At 35.7% G+C, this 21,450-nt stretch overlaps 2 protein-coding genes across 5 annotated transcripts; one reads left to right on the top strand and one right to left on the bottom strand.

The window, feature by feature from the left end:
* Nucleotides 1–7,195: 7,195 nt before the first annotated feature.
* LOC137708305 (amino acid transporter AVT6A) lies at nt 7,196–11,098 on the bottom strand. Of its 2 annotated transcripts, XM_068447353.2 has the most exons (6): nt 10,591–11,098; nt 9,842–10,420; nt 9,519–9,677; nt 8,876–9,079; nt 7,977–8,442; nt 7,196–7,652 (listed from the first exon to the last, which is right to left on the bottom strand). In XM_068447353.2, the coding sequence occupies exons 2-6, from the start codon at nt 10,266–10,268 to the stop codon at nt 7,517–7,519; spliced, it is 1,392 nt and encodes a 463-aa protein (XP_068303454.2). In that variant the 5' UTR covers nt 10,269–10,420; nt 10,591–11,098; the 3' UTR covers nt 7,196–7,516. The 2 variants fall into 2 exon arrangements, with proteins under 2 accessions (XP_068303454.2, XP_088545827.1); XM_088689701.1 differs by lacking the exon at nt 10,591–11,098 and having other exon boundaries at nt 9,842–10,588.
* Nucleotides 11,099–17,100: 6,002 nt separating this feature from the next.
* Nucleotides 17,101–21,448, top strand: LOC137749363 (WPP domain-interacting tail-anchored protein 1). Of its 3 annotated transcripts, none has more exons than XR_015958701.1 (5): nt 17,101–17,215; nt 18,479–19,081; nt 19,304–20,442; nt 20,636–20,834; nt 20,948–21,448. XR_015958701.1 is itself a non-coding variant. In XM_068489460.2 (5 exons), the coding sequence occupies exons 2-5, from the start codon at nt 18,517–18,519 to the stop codon at nt 21,146–21,148; spliced, it is 2,082 nt and encodes a 693-aa protein (XP_068345561.2). In that variant the 5' UTR covers nt 17,101–17,215; nt 18,479–18,516; the 3' UTR covers nt 21,149–21,448. The 3 variants fall into 3 exon arrangements, 2 of the variants coding, with proteins under 2 accessions (XP_068345561.2, XP_088545838.1); XM_068489460.2 differs by having other exon boundaries at nt 20,658–20,834; XM_088689712.1 differs by having other exon boundaries at nt 17,171–17,311; nt 20,658–20,834.
* Nucleotides 21,449–21,450: the final 2 nt, after the last annotated feature.

Raw genomic sequence — 21,450 nt, 5'->3', positions numbered from 1 at the left:
CTGTAAATTAAGCAAAACTAACTTACAAATTGGATGAACATTGATAGAGAAGCCAGACTTGTGGTCAGAGGGAGACTGAAATGTCTTTGTGAGTCTTCCTGACTCCCGGAATGGGTGGATAATTGTGGTTTGCCGTCAATTGTCTCCTTTTAAAAATAAAAAATAAAAAAAACTTACAAATTACATGCACATTGATCGAGAAGCAACTGAGATTTTGACGTTGGACAATGTTGATCACACTCTCGGGGATGATCCTATAAACGAGATGAATCTCCACCATGTTTAGTGCCCCAAGTCCATATAATTATAAAATAAAAAAATAAAAAAAATAAAAAAGGTTACAAAAGAACTTAATAGGGTTTTCTGTTTTCTGTGGGATTCAACAGGAATAGGACTTCAAACTGCCGCTAAAAAAACCCTAAAACCATACAAAAGCTAAACCAAAATTTAATTGTCAAATTGTTCACTATTCCAAGTGCTAATATCTGCTTCAGAACTTTTTACAAGTAAGATATTGCCATAAATTGTATGTTGATTTATACAAAATGTCAGTATCTGCTAGATAGCACTATTAAAGATGTTTGATATGTTAATCAACTCTTATGCGTAAGGTCTATCATCATAGTGCACAAGTTTTTACAAAATGGAACCTAACTCATTATTAAAAGAAACAGTTTGAAACAGTTCGAGTTCGGTATCGGGTTCAAAATTTTTAAGCTCGCTCGAGCCGGCTCACATAAGAATCAAGCCAAGCTTAGCTTGAGCTCAAAAAAATAAACAAACCAAACTTGAGCAGAATAATATTCGGTTTGGCTTAACTCGTTTACTGCCCTACTACATCCAAAGTAGGAAGACAATATGAGAACATGAAGGTTAGCATTTTTAGAATAGTAAGTTAGAGAAAGCATCTCGAGAACTATAATTTTTAGGACAGAACTTGGCTGTTGAAAAAATCAGCAGCAACTCCTGTTGCTTGCAAATCATAGATGAACACGTGTCTAGTATGTAATTAAAAAATTATTTACTTGGACAGGTGTCCATCTGTAATTGATCAGCAACTGTTAATTTTTCAGCAACCAAATTCTGTTCTAATTTTTATAGAATTTTTTTTTTTTTTCCAAAACTCAATTAGAGAAGAACTCCTCATTTATATTCACTTGTCATAATCTAATTGCTTCTTAGTCATATTTCAAATTTTTACACATTTAAATAAGAGCCGTTAAATCATTTAACTTAACATAACCTAATGACTTCCATTCATTTAAATGTGCACTAGAGAAAATTCACTAACATTTGACATGCATAATTTTTTTTTTTTTTTTAATCCCCCGGGTGAACCAATTCAGCAAGTTAGTAAATTCGTGTACAATACACATATTATACCTGCACATACATAGGTTTAAAACACTGTAGTTAGCATAAACGTCTCATTGATTCATTCAATTGTGTGCTTTTTCTTTCAAACTTTAACGTACTATACACATATTATACACATATGTATGTACTCTTCATGTTTAACACATGATTTTTATACAATTCTAAATAATACATATACATTTCACGTATCCTACACGTATTCTCAACATATTATATATATTAAAAAAAAATACATATTAAAATTTTAAACAATGGCATTCAAAAAAGAAGAAACCGAGGAACCACTCCACTGCCTGAGCCATTACATACAAGCACTGAGCATAGATCCCCAAAAAACCATGGCCTTAATTTTAAGATGGAGACTGGTTTCAGAGATATCAGATATCTGAAAAGATTACAAATTAATACAACCTGCACCCTTTCATTTCCAACTCGGCAACTCCACTCATGAGTCATGCTTCAGCAAGCAAGGCCAAGCAAACCCACATTAGGATCTGCAGTTTCCCTAACTTGTTGAACTTCACAAGCCGAAATGGGAATGGAATTCAAGACTGTAATCAGACAACACAGATCATGCAAAGTGCATTGCCTTCAATCTTTGCCTATAAAATTTCAGGGGCTTTTCAAAGTTCAAGTGTGCAACCCCCTATTCCTCTCTCTCGTTCTCTCTGTTTGGAAATATTTTTGAAAGAAAATGGGTGAGGGTGATCTGCTTCAAGTTGTCTCCAATTTGAGAGAAGATGTCAATCTCGAATATCTCACAAGTTTAAGTGATTTGCATTTATCTAACCGAGTACTTACGAAAAAGTTTCGTTTTGGGGTGGTTAGGAAGTTCGTTGCGAGTCTGTTAGTTTTCTACTTTCTGTGTGAATTTAAGAATAAAATTGTTCGTCCCCTAAATTCGTCATGGGCCTCGCAGGCATGCCGGGAATTTACTCGAACAAGAAATTGGTGGGTGCGGGCATGCCACTACTAGATGCCGCTAGTAGACAGGATTTGAATGATTGAGATTGCGCCTAAGTTCAACTTCTAACCAAGAGATTGTGCCATTGAGTGGGAGTGGCTCAAATTAAGGTTCTTTCTTTGCCTTAAAAATAAGAACTTCACTTATGTGGAGAGATGTAACAATATGTAAATGACATGTTGCTGGAAGTGTAAATGACTAAGGAAAATAAATGATTGGAAATGAGTTGTACAGAAATGTTATTACTTAAAGTACAAAGCATTATAAGTGCAAAGGGATGCCAAATACAAGGTTCCAGCTTGTTCCCAATGGATTGGGCAAGTTGCTCTAGTCTTGTGGTAATTTCTAGTAGTTTGGGGAATGACTTTGAAGGTTGTAAATAAAAATACAAAGGAAATCGATACTACCGAGTGAGTAGCAGAAGTAAAAACAAGGAAAGTAAAGGGTGCTTGGCTAAAAGTAAATGTCCACAAGGAAATTGAAGAGCTAATTTGAGTAGAGTTGCTTGATTAATTGTTTGACTGTCCGTAATCCTTGTGCCTCACTTCTTTATATAGAGATCTAAGAAAGCCGCTTTGCTAAGAACATTGAACTTGCCTTATAGAACTCCATTGCCAGCTTGCATATGAAATAATATTAAAAGAGGCTAACTCACATTTCCACCACATATTTATCTCCCACTTGCAATAAATTAATAATTAAAAGAAGCAAGCTGGCTTCTTCCACCACATGTCCTCTGCCCAAACGCTCGCATGTTGCCTTCCAATCCACTTGCAATGAAAAAGCATGCATTTGTTTTGATTAAACAAAGCTCTTGGCACACGTTCACCACCCAAACAAAAGGGAAAAACATTATTTTAATGTCGAACTATCCTACTTGATAAAACCAAATATCTTCAAAGTTAGCCTTCTTGTACAATAATCCTCCAAATGCCATATTTTTACTTTAGGAATAAGTAAAATTGTGCAAATTTTGGGTGCAAACAAAAATTATGTATGTTTACATTGTGGCTGGCATGGGATTTTAACCAACACCATCAATTTGGTGGTCGAAAGAGGTGAAGCCTTTCTAAGGGAACGACTCGTGGCTTATTTTTGCACGAGTTCCTGCTACATGACATGAATCATGAATGGGTTGTCGTATAGAAAAGAATCAATCCATGAAAGCTTCATCTACAGCTTCCAAAACTGCAGACATTTCCAAAGAAGTAGATGAAGCTTTCATGAATCACTTCTTTTCTGTACGACTACCCATTCGTGCCATGTAGCGGGAACTCGTATGAAAATAATCCATGAGCCGTTCCTTTAGAAAGGTTTCACCTCTTTCGACCAGGAGATTGATGGTGGTGGTTAAAATCTCCTGCCAGCCACAACGTAAACGTACATAATTTTATTCTCAAATTCACAAAGAAAGCAGAAAACTTGCAGACTTGCAACAAATTTTCTAACCACCACCATCAATCTGTTGGGTTTAGGGAAGCCTTTCAAAGGGAACAACTCGTGGCTTATTTACGTACGAGTTCCCGCTACATGGCATGGCGAGTACTTGGATTTTCTCGATCGAATAGAAAAGGGGTGAGTCGTCACGTAGAAGAGAATCGTTCCATAAAAGTTCCATCTTCAGCTTTCAAACTTGCAAAAACATTTCCCTAGATGTCGGTAGTCGTCGGATGTCCACGGCATGCATGAAGCTCTTTGGCCTGTGCTTGAAAAACAAGAAAGAAGCATGCCTTGGTGACTTCCTCCAACTCCAGAGGGAATTTGACATTTTGCAGAGTAATTTACTTCCACTACTTAGGGAGGTAATGGCTAGGCTAGTATTAGTAGTGTTATCTTTCCTATCGTAATTAACTCTTAAAAAATTTTGCGTAATATTTAGGCATACAGTTTGAAGCTGAAAGGGACTCCGAACCCCAAACGGATGAGGATGATGTTGAAGGGGAAGCTGCAGCCCCAGATGTACCCCAGTCAGAGCCTTTTGAGGAGGTTGAAGCCGATGCCCCAAATGCAGCTCAGGCACTGCGTTCTCCGGCTCGCTGTCAGGCAAAGGTCCAGAAATGTGGCTGTGAAATCCTCTAAATTAGTTGGTTGTTGGGTAAAGTCTTACTTGCGTTCTGCTGTTTGTTATTGTGTATTGTAATGCCTAATCCTTTCCTTAGAGCTCAGCTCCTTAATTACATGATAGACTGTAATAGGCAAGAATGCAAATCAAGTTTATTTTCCTTTATTATCCCCTCTGTCTCAAAATCTTCTCAGTTCTTGTTTTGCAAGTAATATTTTCCGATTTTGAACTTTTCGCTTCAGTGTTTCGGGCTTGGTAATGAAAGCATCGTCACCGTTAACCAAAAGAAAAAAAGAACAAGATAGAAGCAATAACTAATAGAACAAATATAGCACCTAATAGGTAACCTATAAAGCAAAATCTCGTACATACACCTTCGTACTAGATCGTTAATGGAAGATCCCAAAACCCTAGTCATCGGTTCTGAAGCAAATTTTGACATCTGAAGAAGCTCGAGGGAAACCCTCTATTATACTCCTGTAGTCCGAAAGAGGTTGAGATAGATCGTCGTCGTCACTCCAAGAACTAAGAATAAGAACAATAACTTGCAAGTTTCTTCCATGTTCAAGCAAAAACCTTACAATGTTGGTTGCGCACTCGGGGATCCTATCATCGGTATAAATCTCCACCATCTTCCCAGTATTGTTGTTCAGTGCAATTGTTCATGTCCAACAAAAGGTTGTTCCATTCCTGCGGTTATGTTTAAAATATCACTTAATATGAAGACATGTGATTACAAGACCTAATATGCAGACATATTTTCTTATACTGCTACATGTTTTCTTGTACTGCTACATGCGATTACAAGACCGAATATGCAGACAAAAATATAAAACAGCAACAGTTATACGAAATCTTACATTGTTCGGCTCCTTGTATAGGTTATGATAAGTATGAGAGTGTGGAGGGCAGGAGAGTTGTTGAATAAGCATGCTATTCCTGGGATCTCACATTTTCTCATACCAGTAGAAATCGTCAAGGTGTGAAGTTTCATAAACGAACATGGTAGTGCCCCTCTAAAATATATGTTAGATAAGACCTGCATATACAGATAAACGCGTGCCGCATGATCTAACGAAATTTCTTGCACAAGAAAACAAGATATGTGTAACTTAATACAGCATTAACCAACCTGGAGACGGAGAGATATTATAAAAATCGTATTCTTCCCCATGCTAATACATATGAGACATGTTCTTAGGATGGGAAAACTCTCGATCCAACATTTGTCAGCAATCTCATCAGATTTCCAATCAAAAGTCTGTAGATTTGGGGCAAAAATCTTTATCCAACTAGTTCCCTTGTCGACCTTGTTAAAACGAGGCTTGACCATCAAATTCTCTAGTCTCATTCCAGAGATATCCAAACTGCTTATAGTTATTTCATAAACTTGTAAGTCTTTGAGGTTTGGACCGCTAACTTAGAGATCACGAGGCATATTCTTGCAGTAGTTTATGGTCAATTTCTCAAGAGAAGGGAACAAAGAGCTCGAAAATATATCTGCAGCGTCCAAAGGACCATCCAGGAAATCCACTTAAGTTAGAGACAATGTATGAAGTGAACGGAGATCACTCTTAGCCGGCCTAAGTTTCAAATGTGGTCGTGTGATTGGTGTATTGAAATCTAGTTCTGGATTCCAATTCGAGATTCCTCAACGAATCACATTCGAATAAACGGTAAGGGGCCTCGCAAGTTTCACTCAGCCAGACTTCAATTCGAGACTAAGTTCTTCAACTCTATGCTTCACCACCCGACCAATGATATCATGCAAGCAGGAAGAGCTCAGAGGACCTGCTGCCCGCAAAACATCGATATTAGAGTTTTATGGCGGTGGAACAAAACTGTGGTTATGAACTTCATTGCTTTAGTTTGCTTTTCAAGTTTTTCCTTGTCAACCACAGCTTTGCTATAGGGCATTGGAAAAACCTTAACAGAAGTCGAGAACAGGATAGGAAGCCCATAGATAACTCCATCTTCTAGATAAAACACTGGTTTGTGCAATGGTTTTGAAGGGTAACAAGGAAAGTATGTGATGCAAAATAACATCTGGAAGATCGGTAATTCTGTCGTTGTTTTGCGTTGAATCTCTACTATTTTTCAACTCCTCGCAGCGGGATATTTTGTAACAGCAAAAGGATGCCTTGTTTCCCATGGCACAAAAGATGATTCAAGGGTTTTTAAGATTGAGGAATTAGGGTTTGAGGCTTTTGGGTTCTTCTGTGTATGCATGAAGAATATATATGTGTGTGTGTGTGTGTGTGTAGGCTGGCGGATGGGTAAGTATTGGATATGCCTCTCGTACATGAGCCAAATTTGGGCAATAACTTGCTGCAAAAGGAACTAGAGAATCAAACCACTTTTAGTTTCCCTTTTTCCTTCTCTTCCTTTTTTTTTTTTTTTGCTGATTTTTTATAAATTAATATTCCTGATATGAAGGGCTGGGTTTAGGCCTACTTCATAATTGGTCCCTAAATTAACAATATGTTAATAGATGTCCTGAATTACCAAACCCTGCATCATTGTTCTCTTTTTATTTCTGTCAAAATTACATTATTAGTATATTGATCCAAAAATTTGTTTAGGGACCAAATCTGAATTAGGGTGAAAGTTCATGGGTCGAATCTAACTGATGATGAAAGTTTAGGGATAAATCGTAAATTTCATTTTGAGTCCTGTGTCCTACCACAAAATTAAATTGACAATAAAATTTCATGGAGGGACAGATGGTACACATTGTGTTAATTTTAGGGACCTCAATTAATGGATTTTTAGTTTCAGAGAGCAAATCCGAATGGGGGTGAAAGTTCAAGGGCCACTTATTAAGTTGTACTCAAACTGAAAATACAAATTTGCATTTCTCACAGCTCACTTCGTTCTAATACAAAAAAAAAAGAAAAAAAAAAAAGAGTTCAATATCAAGAACAATGTAATACACAAGTGTGGAAGGCAATGAATTGCATTGCCCACTTCCTGCACTAAGCAAACTAACATATTTTACATGTGCAGAATCTTCCTTTATTTTCAACTGAACCCTCTCAGAAAACCCCTGGTCTTCCCACACTTCGGATTCAGCCTGTTGATGTCTTCACTAAAATCATGAGGAGCTCTGAGTATCATTCGCGTTTTGATGTGTTCTTGAACAAGGCATACGCATCACTGTATATGGCCACGGCGTTTGAGAACACAGCAAGGACAATCATGAAAACGCTCAAGATCTTGTCCTTCTTGGTTGCTATGTTGTGTCGATCCCTGAAATATCAAAAGACAAAACTGAATGTTTTTCAAAGGAGAAAAAGACGAGTATTGATTCCAAGTTTATTCACAAAAATGAAATAGCCACTATAAAGCTAATAACACGGACAGAACTCAGTAATTAATATTCCTATTCTTTCATGTTTTTTAGATAAAATGGCAGAACACGCATCAAATCCGCGAGATGTGGCAACCTTAAGTGGTAGGATGACTGTTATCTTTCTCTGCAAACTACTATTCTCCACATACTATAGCAATTGGAAAAAATAAAATAGAAACCTGAACTAATAGATAGTTCTTGTGATGAAGTTGGAAACTCACTTGAGAGTAATTGCAGCAGGGAAAATGAACCCAAGGCAAACGGCAGCAGTCGCTCCAGTGAACTGGAAAGCATCCCAGATGCTGGGTATGAAGTTTGCACCCAAGAAGATAATACTTATGAGCCCAATGGTGACTAGTGCAAATCTCATGTTATCCAGAACCATTGGCCTTGCAGAGGGAAAGAGGAGGCCGTCCAAGTTGAGCCGCAATGGAAAGAAGACAATGGGAAATACAAGCATAAGGTGAGCAGCATAGCTGACACGCACCGCATCGTTGAGCACGGAACTGTAAGGAATGCCAAGGTTCGTGTCGAAGTTGGCAAGCACATCGTCAAGAGTTCCGTCCCCAAATAGGAGGAACCCAAAAAGGCTTGTCATTATGTAAACAGATGAACATAAAGCAAGCGAGGCTTGCACAACACCTCTGATCTGTGTAGAGTCTTCAAGCTCGTTGTGGATGCTGTGGACTGCAGAAAAGGTGAAAAGCATATCAAATATCAGATCTCCCTTATGAAATATTGGTCCCCGTTTTCTACAGTTTCCCAAAGTCTTGCATATTTTCAGTAAGGGAATTGTTATTGGCACTCCAAAATTCATTCCGCATTCCAAACTTCCTATACTTAGAAAGAAAAATACACTTATGAGGAGTGTAAATTGAGATTTTTGGATTGCTAATAACAGTTCTCTTCAGTAAACTTGTTAGTGTGTAAAATGTGCAAAATGTCAATTTTGAATCACTTTTATTTTTGTAAATGATAATTCAGTATACCAGAATAAAGGAAAGGAAAGGAACCGCAGAACACAATTATACTAATCCACCTAAAATTCCTCATTTTTATAGAAGGAACAGGGTCCAGGTTCCGGTAAAATAAACTCTATATAAGCAAACCGTTTTCATACCATTGTAGTGACAAATGTATGCAGTGACAAGAACGGGGACTACGGTGAAGAGACTGAAGAATGATGAGACATCAATAACATCAGGTAGCAATCTGGGCATTGCAATGCTTCCATTGATCAACTTGACAACTGTAATTCCAACGGTAATAACAAGAAATACAACTGCTAGTGCAACTGATAGGGCAGACGTGAAGCTCAATGAATCTGCAACCATAACAGGGTAATTAACATCACTGCGACATTCCTTTCCAGTTAGAAAAATGAATAACTTTTCAACAAATAACAGGCTCAAATTCAACAAAAAGCTGGAAAACTTATTAATAAAATCACCACTACACCAACAATTTGATATAAAAGCTACACAATTATTCTTAAACAGGTGTAAGATAAGGAATATCATAAATGTGTATGGGAAGGCATGTTAAAAATATGCTAAGCATCTTTTACCTTACCAAATCAGTGGAAGAACTCATTAACTATAATGTAATATTAATTAATATATCAAAATTGTATGCTAATCCTCCCAACTTTGTATGATAGTAAACTGCTGCAATTCAAATCACTAACTCTACTAATCACATGGAAATGAAACTAATAGCAGTGCACCCAACAACTTCTTCAAATATTAAAAATTCAGACTAACCGATTCGCTTAAAGCATGCCAATGGAGCAAATATGCCAAGTGTCGTGACAAGAAGAACAGTGAATCGCGCAGTCCACCAGTGTACTCCAAACCATCCTTCAAGTACACCGGCATGGTGAACCCCACTTCCACTCGAAGATGTCCCAGAAAGCACATCACCTTCACCAGGCAGCACAAAGATTGTCAGACAAATCAAGACCTTTTACATAGCATTCTGTATGACAAACTAGACCAAACAAAATCCTTACTAGAGATACCAAAGCGACAAATTTGCAACAATTTGTAAAAACAATTTGATACTGTATAGAGAGTTAGAGTCATACCAATGATAATCATGTAGACAATGAGCACACCGAGGTTGTTGACTAAAACCGACACCTGCAACAAAATCTTTCCATATTTTCCAAAGGCATCTCCCATGAGACCTCCATAAGAAGCAGACTTCCCTGCCCTGCTGAACCTAAGTATCAATTCGATCGAAGCCTCGGTCAAGAACGCCATGAAAATTATCATGGAGATCCCAAGGACAAGGCCCAACACTTTCATGGTAGCAGGCAAAGCCATGATCCCAGCACCAACAATGGTGGTGGACAAATTAAACACTGCCCCAGTAAAGGAAGCTCCATTGAACTCATCAAACCCTGCATCTTCCACTTGCCCTTTGGGCAACAAAGGAGCATTCTCATCAATCACTCCTTTGTGCTTTCTTGACTTCTTCTCCTTCTTTGGAGCAAGACTTCCAATTGTCATACTTTTGAATATCTCAAAAACAATCTTCCAAAACAAACGGTTTGAAGCTTATGGGAAATCTAGAAAGCAGCTCAAACACCCAGCCAGTATCTTCTTCAATAAAACTTTTGCTCAGTTGCCAAATTTGCAGCTTCAAATGGTCAAATTACTACCTTTTTTTTCAGAAAACACAAGCTAAAGAATCAGAATTTCAGACAGAAATGACCAAAACAGCACTTGACCAATATGCAAATCTTTCTGAGAGCAAAAAGGCTAATCTTTTTCAAATGCTACCAATTTCAAAGGAAAATCAAATCTCAGGAGTAAAAGTATCCAAATTTACCTTAAAGTATCGGAATTTAATTGAAAATCCAATTAATCTTCAATATATCATAGGTGGATTTTGACAATCTTTAGCTGGATTTTTTTTATGGACAAGGGGAGAAAAACCAAACCCAATTTTCCAAATGGCAAATTTGAGAAAACCCACCTCCCCCTTCAAAGATAAGCTAACTCAAAAACCAATGAGAACCCAGAATTCAAAGTCAATAATGGAGCAGACCCAGTAATCAAGAAGACACGTGACTGAATTCTTCAGGTCAAGCTTTGATTTTTTATAGCCCAGTTGAAAAGAGAATGAAGGAAAAAAGAAAGGCACACGCAAATTATAAAGTTTCTGATATTGAATACCAATAATGGAGGTGGAGACAAAGACTGCAATTTAATAGTGTTTTTGGGGAAATTTTTTTTTTTTAATTTTTTTGCGGAATTATTGTGGATTGGTGAGATGATGATGAAAACCCTAATCCACAAAACTTCCACAAAATTGTAAATTTGGGGAATTTTGGAGTGAAATTTACGAACTTTTATGGAGTAAAATATTGTTGGAATGTTTAGAAAAGATTTTAGGGATTTTTGGTTGTTGCATGACTTTGAATCTTTCTATAAAAAAGTAAACCTTTTTTTTCCCTTTTAAGACAAAATAAGCTTATATTGTTTTAATTTTTCTTTACTATTATTAGAGGAGAAAGGAGGAATTCAAAACTATTACAATAGTTAAAAACTCAACACTTTATCTACTAGGATATTGAATGACATACAAAAAAAAAAATCACGGTAACAAATCTAACGAATTTAGGATATTATTATACAAATCAATTTTGTTAACTTTATTATGAGATAGAATACTACTAATAAGTTATTATTCTAATAATGTTTATCCGCATACCTATTTTTATTTTTTTACACACCTTATTTTTAGGTCATGAGATGAAATGAATTGAAGAATATCAATAAACAAAATTAGTAGGAATTTTAGAAATAAAAAATGATGTGTAAATAACATTATCTAACTGTTGATGTTTGTTGGTAAATATTGCAGCAAATGTGTGCCACAAATTATAAAAAGATTAGAGGTGATGTCATCAAAGTTGTAAGGGTCCAACTGATTAAAACGCTGCATTAGTTTAATCCACGGCGTTCTACACTTCTGTGAGAGAGGAATGTTTGCTTCAAAGGGGGGAAATTTTTCATTGTGACCGGAACATAAGTGATACATTAAGTGTTTTTATATAAGTGGTGAGAAATTTTATTTTTTAAATTATTAACTTTTTAACACATATATCACACCAATTGTATAGTGACACATGATGTACCGCCCCTGTGTTCTAGTCCATGATGCATAGATGTTTAACTCTTTAACTTATAAATTCTATATATGTGCCCATAATTTAAGTAAATTTGTAACATCGTTTTACACTGAGCAATATCTCGTTATTCATTAATGTTATTAAAAAATTTATGTTAGAGTAAATATCAAAATTAATAGCGCAAGCGACCGTCTAACTTATTCTGACCATTCATAGTCAACTATAATTAGAGTTGGGGCATGCACGCACGAATAATCCTAGCAATCCTATTGAAATATCATTTCATTTTAGAACAAAACTGGTAACGTAGAAGAGAGAATTCTCAAATGTGTTTCCTTTCCATCATCCATGGCTGGAAAATTTGGCATCTATCCATGTTGTGTTCCCCCACAAGAACGTCACATCATTTTTGGAAATTCTCATGGCATAGAAAAAAATGAAAACTAATTAAAATGATTTGAAAACTTTGAGTTTTAACAATAAGAACAAAATAAAGGGTAAAGTGAATAATACCAAGATTGATTTTTTAGTGTAAAAATATGATTTTTCGTTAAAATGAACAGTAAAAAAGCTTTTCGTTAAAATTTCCTTAAAAAAATTTGTATATGGATGGTCGAACCATGGTATCCGTAAGATATCTCTCATAAAATTATGATAAATCTTATATTTCAGTTTTGTCTAATATTACAATAGTCGTATATAGTGTGAAAGTTGTTTCAATTAAACAATTTTTTTGAGAATTTCGAGGATCCTCAAATCACATCTGTTTATCGTACATTGTGCGGTCAGAAATCATTGTAATTTTTTTTATTTAAAATTGAATATAAACAGCATCTGATAAAAACTAACTGTAATATGCACGATGAACGGATGTGATTGGAGTATCCCAGGATCCTCTCTCTATAATATAAACACGGGGCTGTGGTTGCAGCAAGTGTAAAAATTGCTGGTGCATCAAGTACAACGAATCTTGAGCAAATCCTCCAAACTCTTCTTCTTAGTTCTTACATCAGCTAATATGTGATTAGTGAGAAATTTAAAAGCTAAATCCGATCGTGGACAAAGCTAGATCATAGATCTATTCGTTTGGGACAAGATTACAAACTAATTGCCAATTTAATAATGTTGAGTGGCCTCTTAACACCAATCTTGATCACATGTTTTTCTATATAATAAAAATTGCATTATGAGTTGTATTTTAGGAGATAATTTATATCAATGTGCCTGATTACGTATCATATTCGATTAATATCATAAAATAATTGTACTCCTTGTGGTTTAGTCTTATTCGATTTTACGCTGGTCTAATTTATTTCGAGATGATTCTCTTAGAGCATTTCCACTCCACACCTTTTTGCCGAACAATTGGGCAATTTTTAGATAAAAAAAAAAGGGCTACAACTATTCAAAAAAGTCGGGCAAAACTTGAGCCCACGCCTGCTGAACGAAGTAGTCAGATAATTTGTGTCTGACCCAGTGCTCGAGTTTGATCTAACGTCAACCATGTGCAATTTTGTTTTTTTTGCATCATGGGGCCCGCGCTGTAGGTTGTCAAACACATGACAAAATCTGAGCCATTGAATTTTCAACGTTTCTTATTAGTTTGGCCTTTTTTGGGTCAAATTGAACATAATAATATCTTTATGTTAATTTTTTTTGAACAATTTTTTATTTATTGAATGAAAATGTACTCGGACAATTATCATTCGCTAAGACAATAAATGTCTATTCACCATTTGCTTGGGCAATTATTGTCCATTGGGGGTGGAAGTGCTTTTATGTGACCGCTCCGTGTGAGAAATTCCATTATTTAAGAGAGTGGACCCCTTGAGGCTAATAATTCTTCAAATGTATGAGCTGGCTTGATATTGATGTACTTTGAGAAGAAAAAAAAAAACTGTTTCTGCTGTGGTTTGAAAATAAACTCATTTTTGCTACTTCACATTTTCAGCTTTTTTCACTCAAAAATGTGAAAATAAATTATTTTTAAGTATTTACCAAACATTTTTTTAAACTCAATTTTTTTTATATCTATTTTTTATAAAAAACATCTCAGTATCAGACTAATCAGCTATGGACTCCGTCATTATCAAAGAGGTCCGTTCAGTGGGACGCGGCGACTCAACGATTGAGGTTAATATCACCCTCCACTTTATGAATGAGTGGTGCACAAATTTTCACTCACTTACTTTTAATTTATTTAATTTTTGCTCCTTACTTTTATATTCTTAATTTATTAAGACTTATGCTATCTCTAATCTTTTGAGTAAAATTTTAAATTTTTAACTCAGAAAATTTAAGTTTTAACCCATAAATAAATTTTCTGCTTCAAACTTTGTGGTCTAAAATTTTAGCTCCAGATTATTAAAGAATGAATTTAAGCTAATTTTTTTTAAAATTAACTTAAAAAAATTATGCATACTATCCTAAATTAATTTTATGAACATTTTAACCTAAAAATATTTAAATTTCGATAAATATTAAAAATTTACTAAATTGACACATGAAACTCACGAAGCACTATGAAAAAAAGCACTAAATCGGATCATTAATAAACCATGATTAATAGAAATGGTTTTGGAAGATGATAGAAAGAAAAATTGGAAAAATTGTAGGAGAAAAATGAGTTTTGTGTGGATGTTTGAACAAATACATAGGTATTTATAGAGTTTTTGGGTGAATTTTGAGTTAAATAATTTTTTAAATTATTTTAACCGTTGGATTCAAATTTGGGCCGTTATATTTTATTTACTGTTAGATTTGATTATATTTGATCTTAGTTATAGGGTTGGTTCTGTATGGGATACCGAATCGAAAACGGCATATCAAGTCCCAAACCGACTATTTTCGGGATGGAAATTTGATGATCGATCCCAAACCAAAATTTCGGTATTTCGGGACTTCCCGAAATCGAGCCTGAAATCATCTGAACCTGCATTAAAATTTTAAAACCCCAATTTAAAATCAGAGACAGTGGTGAATCGATGAAAATTGAAGGTTGAGAGAGAGAGACAGAGTGCAGAGATAGTCAAACCTTTGTCTTCTTCCTGAACCAAGCCCCCAATTCAAAACCCTAACCTTAACTTGAAACCCCACACACATAGAGAATCGCTGGAGAAAATCAGAGGTAGGGATGAAGCAGTGAGGTGTGGTGGTGGGCAAAGTAGAGAGAGTTGGTTGGAGTCTGATTGTGAGAGGATAGGTGGGTCTTCGAATTCAAGAGGAGAGACAGAAAGACTCTGAAACTTTGGTGAAGGCAGAGATGGGAGATAGTGAGATATGAGAGACACTTTGTCTAAAAAGTCTGAGTCTTTAGACATCTTTCTGCAAAATTTACTTATTATATTTTAATATTGTATAATAGGCTATGTTTGCAGTTTGCTTGATAGTAATTTAGATAGCACACACCAGTCATGTGCTTTTTTGCACAATTTAATTATTTTAATAATATATAAGCTTTGGTTGCCGAAATTGACAGAAAAATAAAAGTGAAAAAGTTTGGGCAGATGCTGATTACATTTGTTGAGAATTTTTGGGCTTTTGCGGGCTCAGATCATAAGTTGAAGCCTATTTTATAACATGTCCAAACGTACCTCAAAACCCCACTCCACCCACCCCCTCCAATTGAGCCCAAAATTTAAAGCACGCAACACGTATCTGGCAAAACCCATCATCACGCCACAGCTGCTGCCCCCTCTCTTTTGAGATTAAGTGTAATCAGAAAACGGGATGATATACCACGTGTCATTACGTAAATAGTAGAATATATGTTTTAAAAGGTTAATAACTTGAAAAAGACAATTTCTCACCACATATATAAAAACACGTGATGTACCACTCGTCTTCCGATCACAATAAAAAATTTCTCCTTTTTTTATGTTTTTTTACACGTATCCTTTAGCTTGACTCCAAGACTAACGCTGTCAACGTTTAATAGCATCAAATAAATAAATAAACTAAAAGTTAAAAAAAAAAAAAAAAAAAAAACCACAACATGTTATTTTCTCTTGTTGTGGTTTTCTTAATGAATATTACATGACTTGGAGTCTGACATGAAATTATAATTAACCAGCCTAAGCTCATATATTTTGTTTGTGAAGTTTTTTCCTTTTTCTTTTTGTTTTAAAATATATGTGAGAGAGAAGTTGCAATGAAATATAAAAGAGAGAAGATCATAAATCTTAAGTGAGAAGTCTAGAGTTTAATTTTCACAAAAAGTGAATTTAAACTATATTATTATATCCAAGTTCAGTGCGAGGCTTAGATGATTTCTCCACTTTTTTAGTGTAGATAATACCATTTATTCAATATATATATATATATATATATATATATATATATATATATGATATAAAGACATGTAGGTGAGGGAACAATAAAATAGTAAAATTTAGTTTGTGTAAAATTACTTTATTTCTAATTATTTTATTTTGTTATATAAATTAAATTGTCTTTTAACCTTCTTGATAAAGAAAATGTGTTAAATAATAATTTAGATGCGTTTTTATTTTTAAATTAAAGTTAAAAAAAAGTTAAACACTTTTTTTTTTTTTTTTTTGCTTAAAAGTCAAAATGATCTATGTGTTTTACCCTATAGACCAATTTAGTTTTTGTGTTTTCAATTTGGCTTCTGTATTTACATCTGTTAGCCAATTTAAGACAATCATTTCAAATTGACATGTCCTAAATCAACATAGTACTAAGTAAATCGAACGAAGCATCAATTTCTAAAGATAGGTATCGTATCTGTTTAGTGGGTGCACATAAAATTACGTTTTTGTCCTCACACGTGCTTGACACATGTCAATTTTACTAGACCTTTAACGAAATGTCTTGAATTAACTAACAGATGTAAACACAGGGACTAATTTGGTCAAATTGAAAACATAGGGACTAAACTGGAGGATAGAGTAAAACACACCATTTTGACATTTAAGCCTTTTAAAAAAAAAAGAAAAAAAAAGGACAACTGGTGATTAATCACGGTTATCCACCCCTTCTGAGGGTCAGGAAGACTCACATGGGCATTTCAGCCTCTTTTTGGCCACATGTTTGACTTTCACACCAACATCGGATTTCGAACCCAAAACCTTTAGTTTTTAGTTTTAAGGAAATTTCATAATCCGTCATTTATCAGTGTATTTGGTGTTAAGCTATTGGTCACGTGGGAGACATGGACGGAAGATCCCTGGTCCATCATCACACCACCTGTTTTCCCAAAGAAACAGTTTTTGTTTTCTTTCTCTCATTGTTTTCTGTTTGTCTTGTGCCTCCGCGAGCTACCTTCTCCAACAGAATCTCAGAAAAGTTTTTCCAAAGGTGCGAACTTGCCTTTGATCCTATACCAAAAAGCATCACCCTCTTCTTCTTTCTTCTGTTTTCTGCTTTTCTATTGTTCTTATTGTGGGTTTTAAGGTTATTTTTCTAACTTTGCTGAGGAACTGATTTGACAATAATGTGCTTTTCTTTTTCCTGCCATTGCCTTGATTTGGTATATATTGTGGAATATATGAGATGGGTTTTTAGAATATGTGATTCTGAATGTGTGTTGGAAACTAGAGGATCTGTTTGCTCATATATTTGTATGTTTTGATGTTTGCCTTCAAGAATCTCAAGAGCTGCAACTGTAAAGAGGTTTTTATTTTATTTTTTTTTATAGATTATAAATCAAAAAAGTTTATGAGTTTTTATTTTATTTTTTCCTACTAATACAGTGATTGAAATTTGATGTGTGGTTAGGATTGAATATGATCACTGAACTTTGTCCGTGTAACATTGTTGTAGATTGTTTCCAAATGGGTATTTAAATTCTTGATTTGGGGTTTTGAAGATGCCATTATAGCTCAAGAACAATTCCTTTTCTGATCGGGGGAAGATTTCGGATCAGTTGTTCACTTTCACGTGTTTATTTATTGGTAAAAAAATTCAGTGAGAATAAATGCATGATCTTCTGTCTACTCTGTCGTATGATGAGCTAAATATGTTCAACTAATCAAATGAAATGAATAAAAAGGTGAAAAGAGTTTAATTTGCGAAAGCCGACCCTATGTTGTACACTATATGCTTTTGTAGTTGAAATTCAGACTTCCATGTTGGTGGGCACATAGTAAATGAGAATCAATATCAAACATCGGAGTTGAATATGGAAGCTATAAAGATACAGCTTCCTTATACAATGTGGTAGTAACAATGCCAAGTATGAAGGTTTACCTTATTCAATCCACCATGTAAAGTTAATTGAAGTTTCAGACTTTTTAAACCACAGCTCCTCAAAATATTTTTTTCCTCGCAAGACTTTCTTTCCTATTAGGTTCATATGTTATTAACTATTTTTGCTACCGAGAGGATCATGTTCGTGGACTGGATACTCTACGTTCCATTGTGTTGGTTGTCTTGTTACTGGAGAAAAGTGGCTCCTAGATGACAATAGTTTAATTTAATTATATTCTAGGAATGAACTTATGTTTGCCATTATAGATTTATTTGTAAAGTTAAGAATCTTTTATTTGAACTTCCCTCTGGGTGATATTTCTACATATTTACGTCTGGAGCTGTCTTTTTCTTTCTTTGTTTGATATCCAGGTTTCAGAAGCACTTTAATTAACAAGTGCGGTCTTAAAATGGATTATGGTGCCGGTCATGAAGCAAGCGTATCTGTCAATGATGTTAATATTGATGACCTGGAAGTGGAGTCGAATAAAGTTAGCAATCTCGGAAGTGCCTCATCTGATGGTGTGGTTATTGGAGAATTAAGACATCTTGGCGAGGTTTTAACCCGAGTGGAACTAGATCTAGCATGTGCATCTGAGAAATTAGTTAATCTAAATGTTCTTATGATGCACGTGGCAACCAAGGAGAGCGAATTTGAAGCCTTTGCTTCCGCCAAAGAGCAGACATCAGCTTATTATCTTGAGAAGGCTCTGGAACTCACTCTCTTATCTGGGATTTTAGATTCAGAGTTGAGTGAATTGGATAAACTCATGGCTGTACTTCAAACAGAGATCACCAGTGCCCAAGGGATACTATCTTCATACACATACTTGGGAGAAACCATCACGGTAATAGAAGAAAAGCTGCACGACTCTGAACAATCATTGAAGCAGTTGCAAGATCAGGTGTATGAAATTAGGATGGAATCCTTGAATCTCCAGAGGGCATTTCCATGTTTTGACGGAGAACAAAACTGTAAGCTACACGCCTTAATTCTGTTCTTGATTTTCTCGTCAGGACCACGTTTTTCTCATTCTTATTTTGTTTATGAGTGATGGAGTTGCCCGAAATTTATTGCATACACCAGGCAGGTCTGTAACCACTTTTGTAAGTGCACAAGTCCTTTGAAGTTGTGAAATATTCTAGAGTATAACTGTTTATTTTCTTTCGCATTCTTTTTGCTTTGCGTATTGACAGGGAACAATAACGAAGGAGTGGTTGATTTAAAGGATGACAAAGTTTCTAGTACAAATGTAAAGATAAAAATGCAATCCGTAGAACAGCAAAGACATATACTGAGGATGCTAGAGAAGTCTTTGGCAAGGGAGATGGATCTTGAAAAGAAATTGACCGAATCAAAACAGATTGAAGAAGATCTGAAATTGAGGGTGCACGCTTCGGAGCAAGAAGCATATTGCATGGAGGAGGAAGCGGCAGATGCTTTGGATAGGTGGTTACAGGCAGATAATGCATCTGAGGTCCTGATGGGTATTTCAAAAGAGCTATTGGGTAGACTCCAGGTTCTCCAGTTTAATTTAAATGGTTCAGCTCAGCGAGAAGCTGAGCTAAGATCAAAACTCGATGGTCAGGCTGAAGCCAAAGAAAATACTTTGCGGAAGCTTGAAAGCAGCAATGCAAAACTAAATAGCTTCCTTCTAGAACAGACAGCCGGCTTAAAAGACAGCTTGAAGGAAGCTGAAGATAAGTTAATTATCGCTGATTCCGAGGCCTTTACCTTGAGGGAAAGGGTGGGCGCACTTGAAGAGCAGCATAGTGTTGAAATCAGTGAATTGGAAAATGTTATTGCTGATCTTAAAGAGAACATATATAAAGCTGAAGCCAGAGCCGAGAATGCAGAAGCCAAAAGCAAATTGTTAACAGAGACTAATACGGAACTTAATGAAGAGCTCGGACTTCTTAAAAGCGCTGGCAGTGCCTTGGAGACGGCGGATTCACTTGAGAGAAAGTTAAGGGAAGCAGATACCCGGTTACAGCATGCAGTGGCGTCTGCTGAAGCTAACCAGGAGAAACAGAACATGTTGAATTCTACAGTCACTGACATGGAAAATGTGATTGAAGATCTAAAGCAGAAGGTTTTAAAAGCTGAAAATCGGGCCGACAGTACGGAGGACAAGTGTATAATTTTATCAGAATCCAATGCAGATTTAAATGAGGAAATAAGCTTTCTGAGGGGTCGATTGGAATTCTTGGAGGCATCTTTACATCAAGCCGAGGAAGTAAAAATAGCTACTGCGACTGATATTGGTATTCAGTCCAAAGTTCTTACAAACTTATTGATGCAACTTGCTTTTGAGAGAGAGCGCCTTCATAAGCAGGTATTCACCTATATTTGATTTCTTTTTCAAGTTCAAGTTTGGTTTTTGACTGTGAAGTGGGAAATGTCTCTTTTTTCTTGTATCTTTCAAATGACATGGCATCTGATTTCTTTTTCCTTTTGGTTATATAACATTCAGTATTTAGGTGAAAATGTGAATAATGTGTTTTTCCAACTCTAAATATTCTCCTTAGATGCTGGTGATTGAATGTGCAGATTTCTTCATTAGCTATGGAGAATAAAACTTTAAAACTGAAGTTGCAAACAAACAATTCTCGTTCTGTGGCCGTGGGAAATGATGATGGGGAAAATCGTGAAGACTCTAAGCATGAAATGGCTACAGTTAGGAGAGAAACTAAAGAAGAAGATGAGTTGTCGGCTAGCAATTCTAAGGTCGGTACTATGATGAACCCTGTTTGACTTATGTTTACCTTGCTTTGTTAATAATCAGCGTTTTCTACTGAGATTTACGTTTGTAAAATGGGTTTCGTATTTGTACTTTTCAGCTGGATAGGACTCGGAATAATTCATCTCTTGGTGGGAGTTGTGAGACTGAAGTGGAACATACTGATTCCACAGCAGAGTTCGAGACCGTGAGGAGAATAGATGCCGGAGTTCTAAGCTTTAGGCATTTATTCGTGGCAACGTTCATTCTACTGGTTTCGGCCGGAGCTTATTTTTTTCTCCAACAAGACTGCCCATTTTGATGTTGCTGCAGAAGAAAGAAAAAGGGAAAAGAAGGCTTATGTTCTGAACCGAAGTTATTTGCTGCTGACTGCCCTTCGGCTATCCAGACATAGCAAGATACTTTTTGATATCCACTGTTGAGTTGTAAAATCTCCGTTAGATATATCCTCAAAATCATTGAGATTTCCAGAGATTGATGGAGGTTACCCCTATTGACCTGAGCATTTTCTGTAACTTGTTGGGTAATTAGGTGGTAATTACTTATATAAATGAATGTAAACACAGTAAGCAACTTCGATGATAGTTTTTACTTTTTACCATT

This window comes from Pyrus communis, chromosome 17 (assembly GCF_041283825.1).
Source record: "Pyrus communis isolate YQ-2024b chromosome 17, ASM4128382v1, whole genome shotgun sequence".
Classification (NCBI taxonomy): Eukaryota; Viridiplantae; Streptophyta; class Magnoliopsida; order Rosales; family Rosaceae; genus Pyrus; species Pyrus communis.
The sequence above is the reverse complement of the archived record's forward strand: the minus strand, read 5'-3'. Positions and strand labels throughout refer to the sequence as shown.

Bases quoted from the DNA above. Each gene is read 5' to 3' on its own strand.
- LOC137749363 (XM_068489460.2), top strand. From the start codon at position 18,517: ATGGATTATGGTGCCGGTCATGAAGCAAGCGTATCTGTCAATGATGTT. The intron at 20,443-20,657 runs GTATTCACCTAT...TTGAATGTGCAG, and splicing joins GAGAGCGCCTTCATAAGCAG to ATTTCTTCATTAGCTATGGA. The intron at 20,835-20,947 runs GTCGGTACTATG...TGTACTTTTCAG, and splicing joins TGTCGGCTAGCAATTCTAAG to CTGGATAGGACTCGGAATAA.
- LOC137708305 (XM_068447353.2), bottom strand. From the start codon at position 10,268: ATGACAATTGGAAGTCTTGCTCCAAAGAAGGAGAAGAAGTCAAGAAAG. The intron at 9,678-9,841 runs GTATGACTCTAA...TGCCTGGTGAAG, and splicing joins TGTCTACATGATTATCATTG to GTGATGTGCTTTCTGGGACA. The intron at 7,653-7,976 runs GTGAGTTTCCAA...TTGATATTTCAG, and splicing joins CCTGCTGCAATTACTCTCAA to GGATCGACACAACATAGCAA.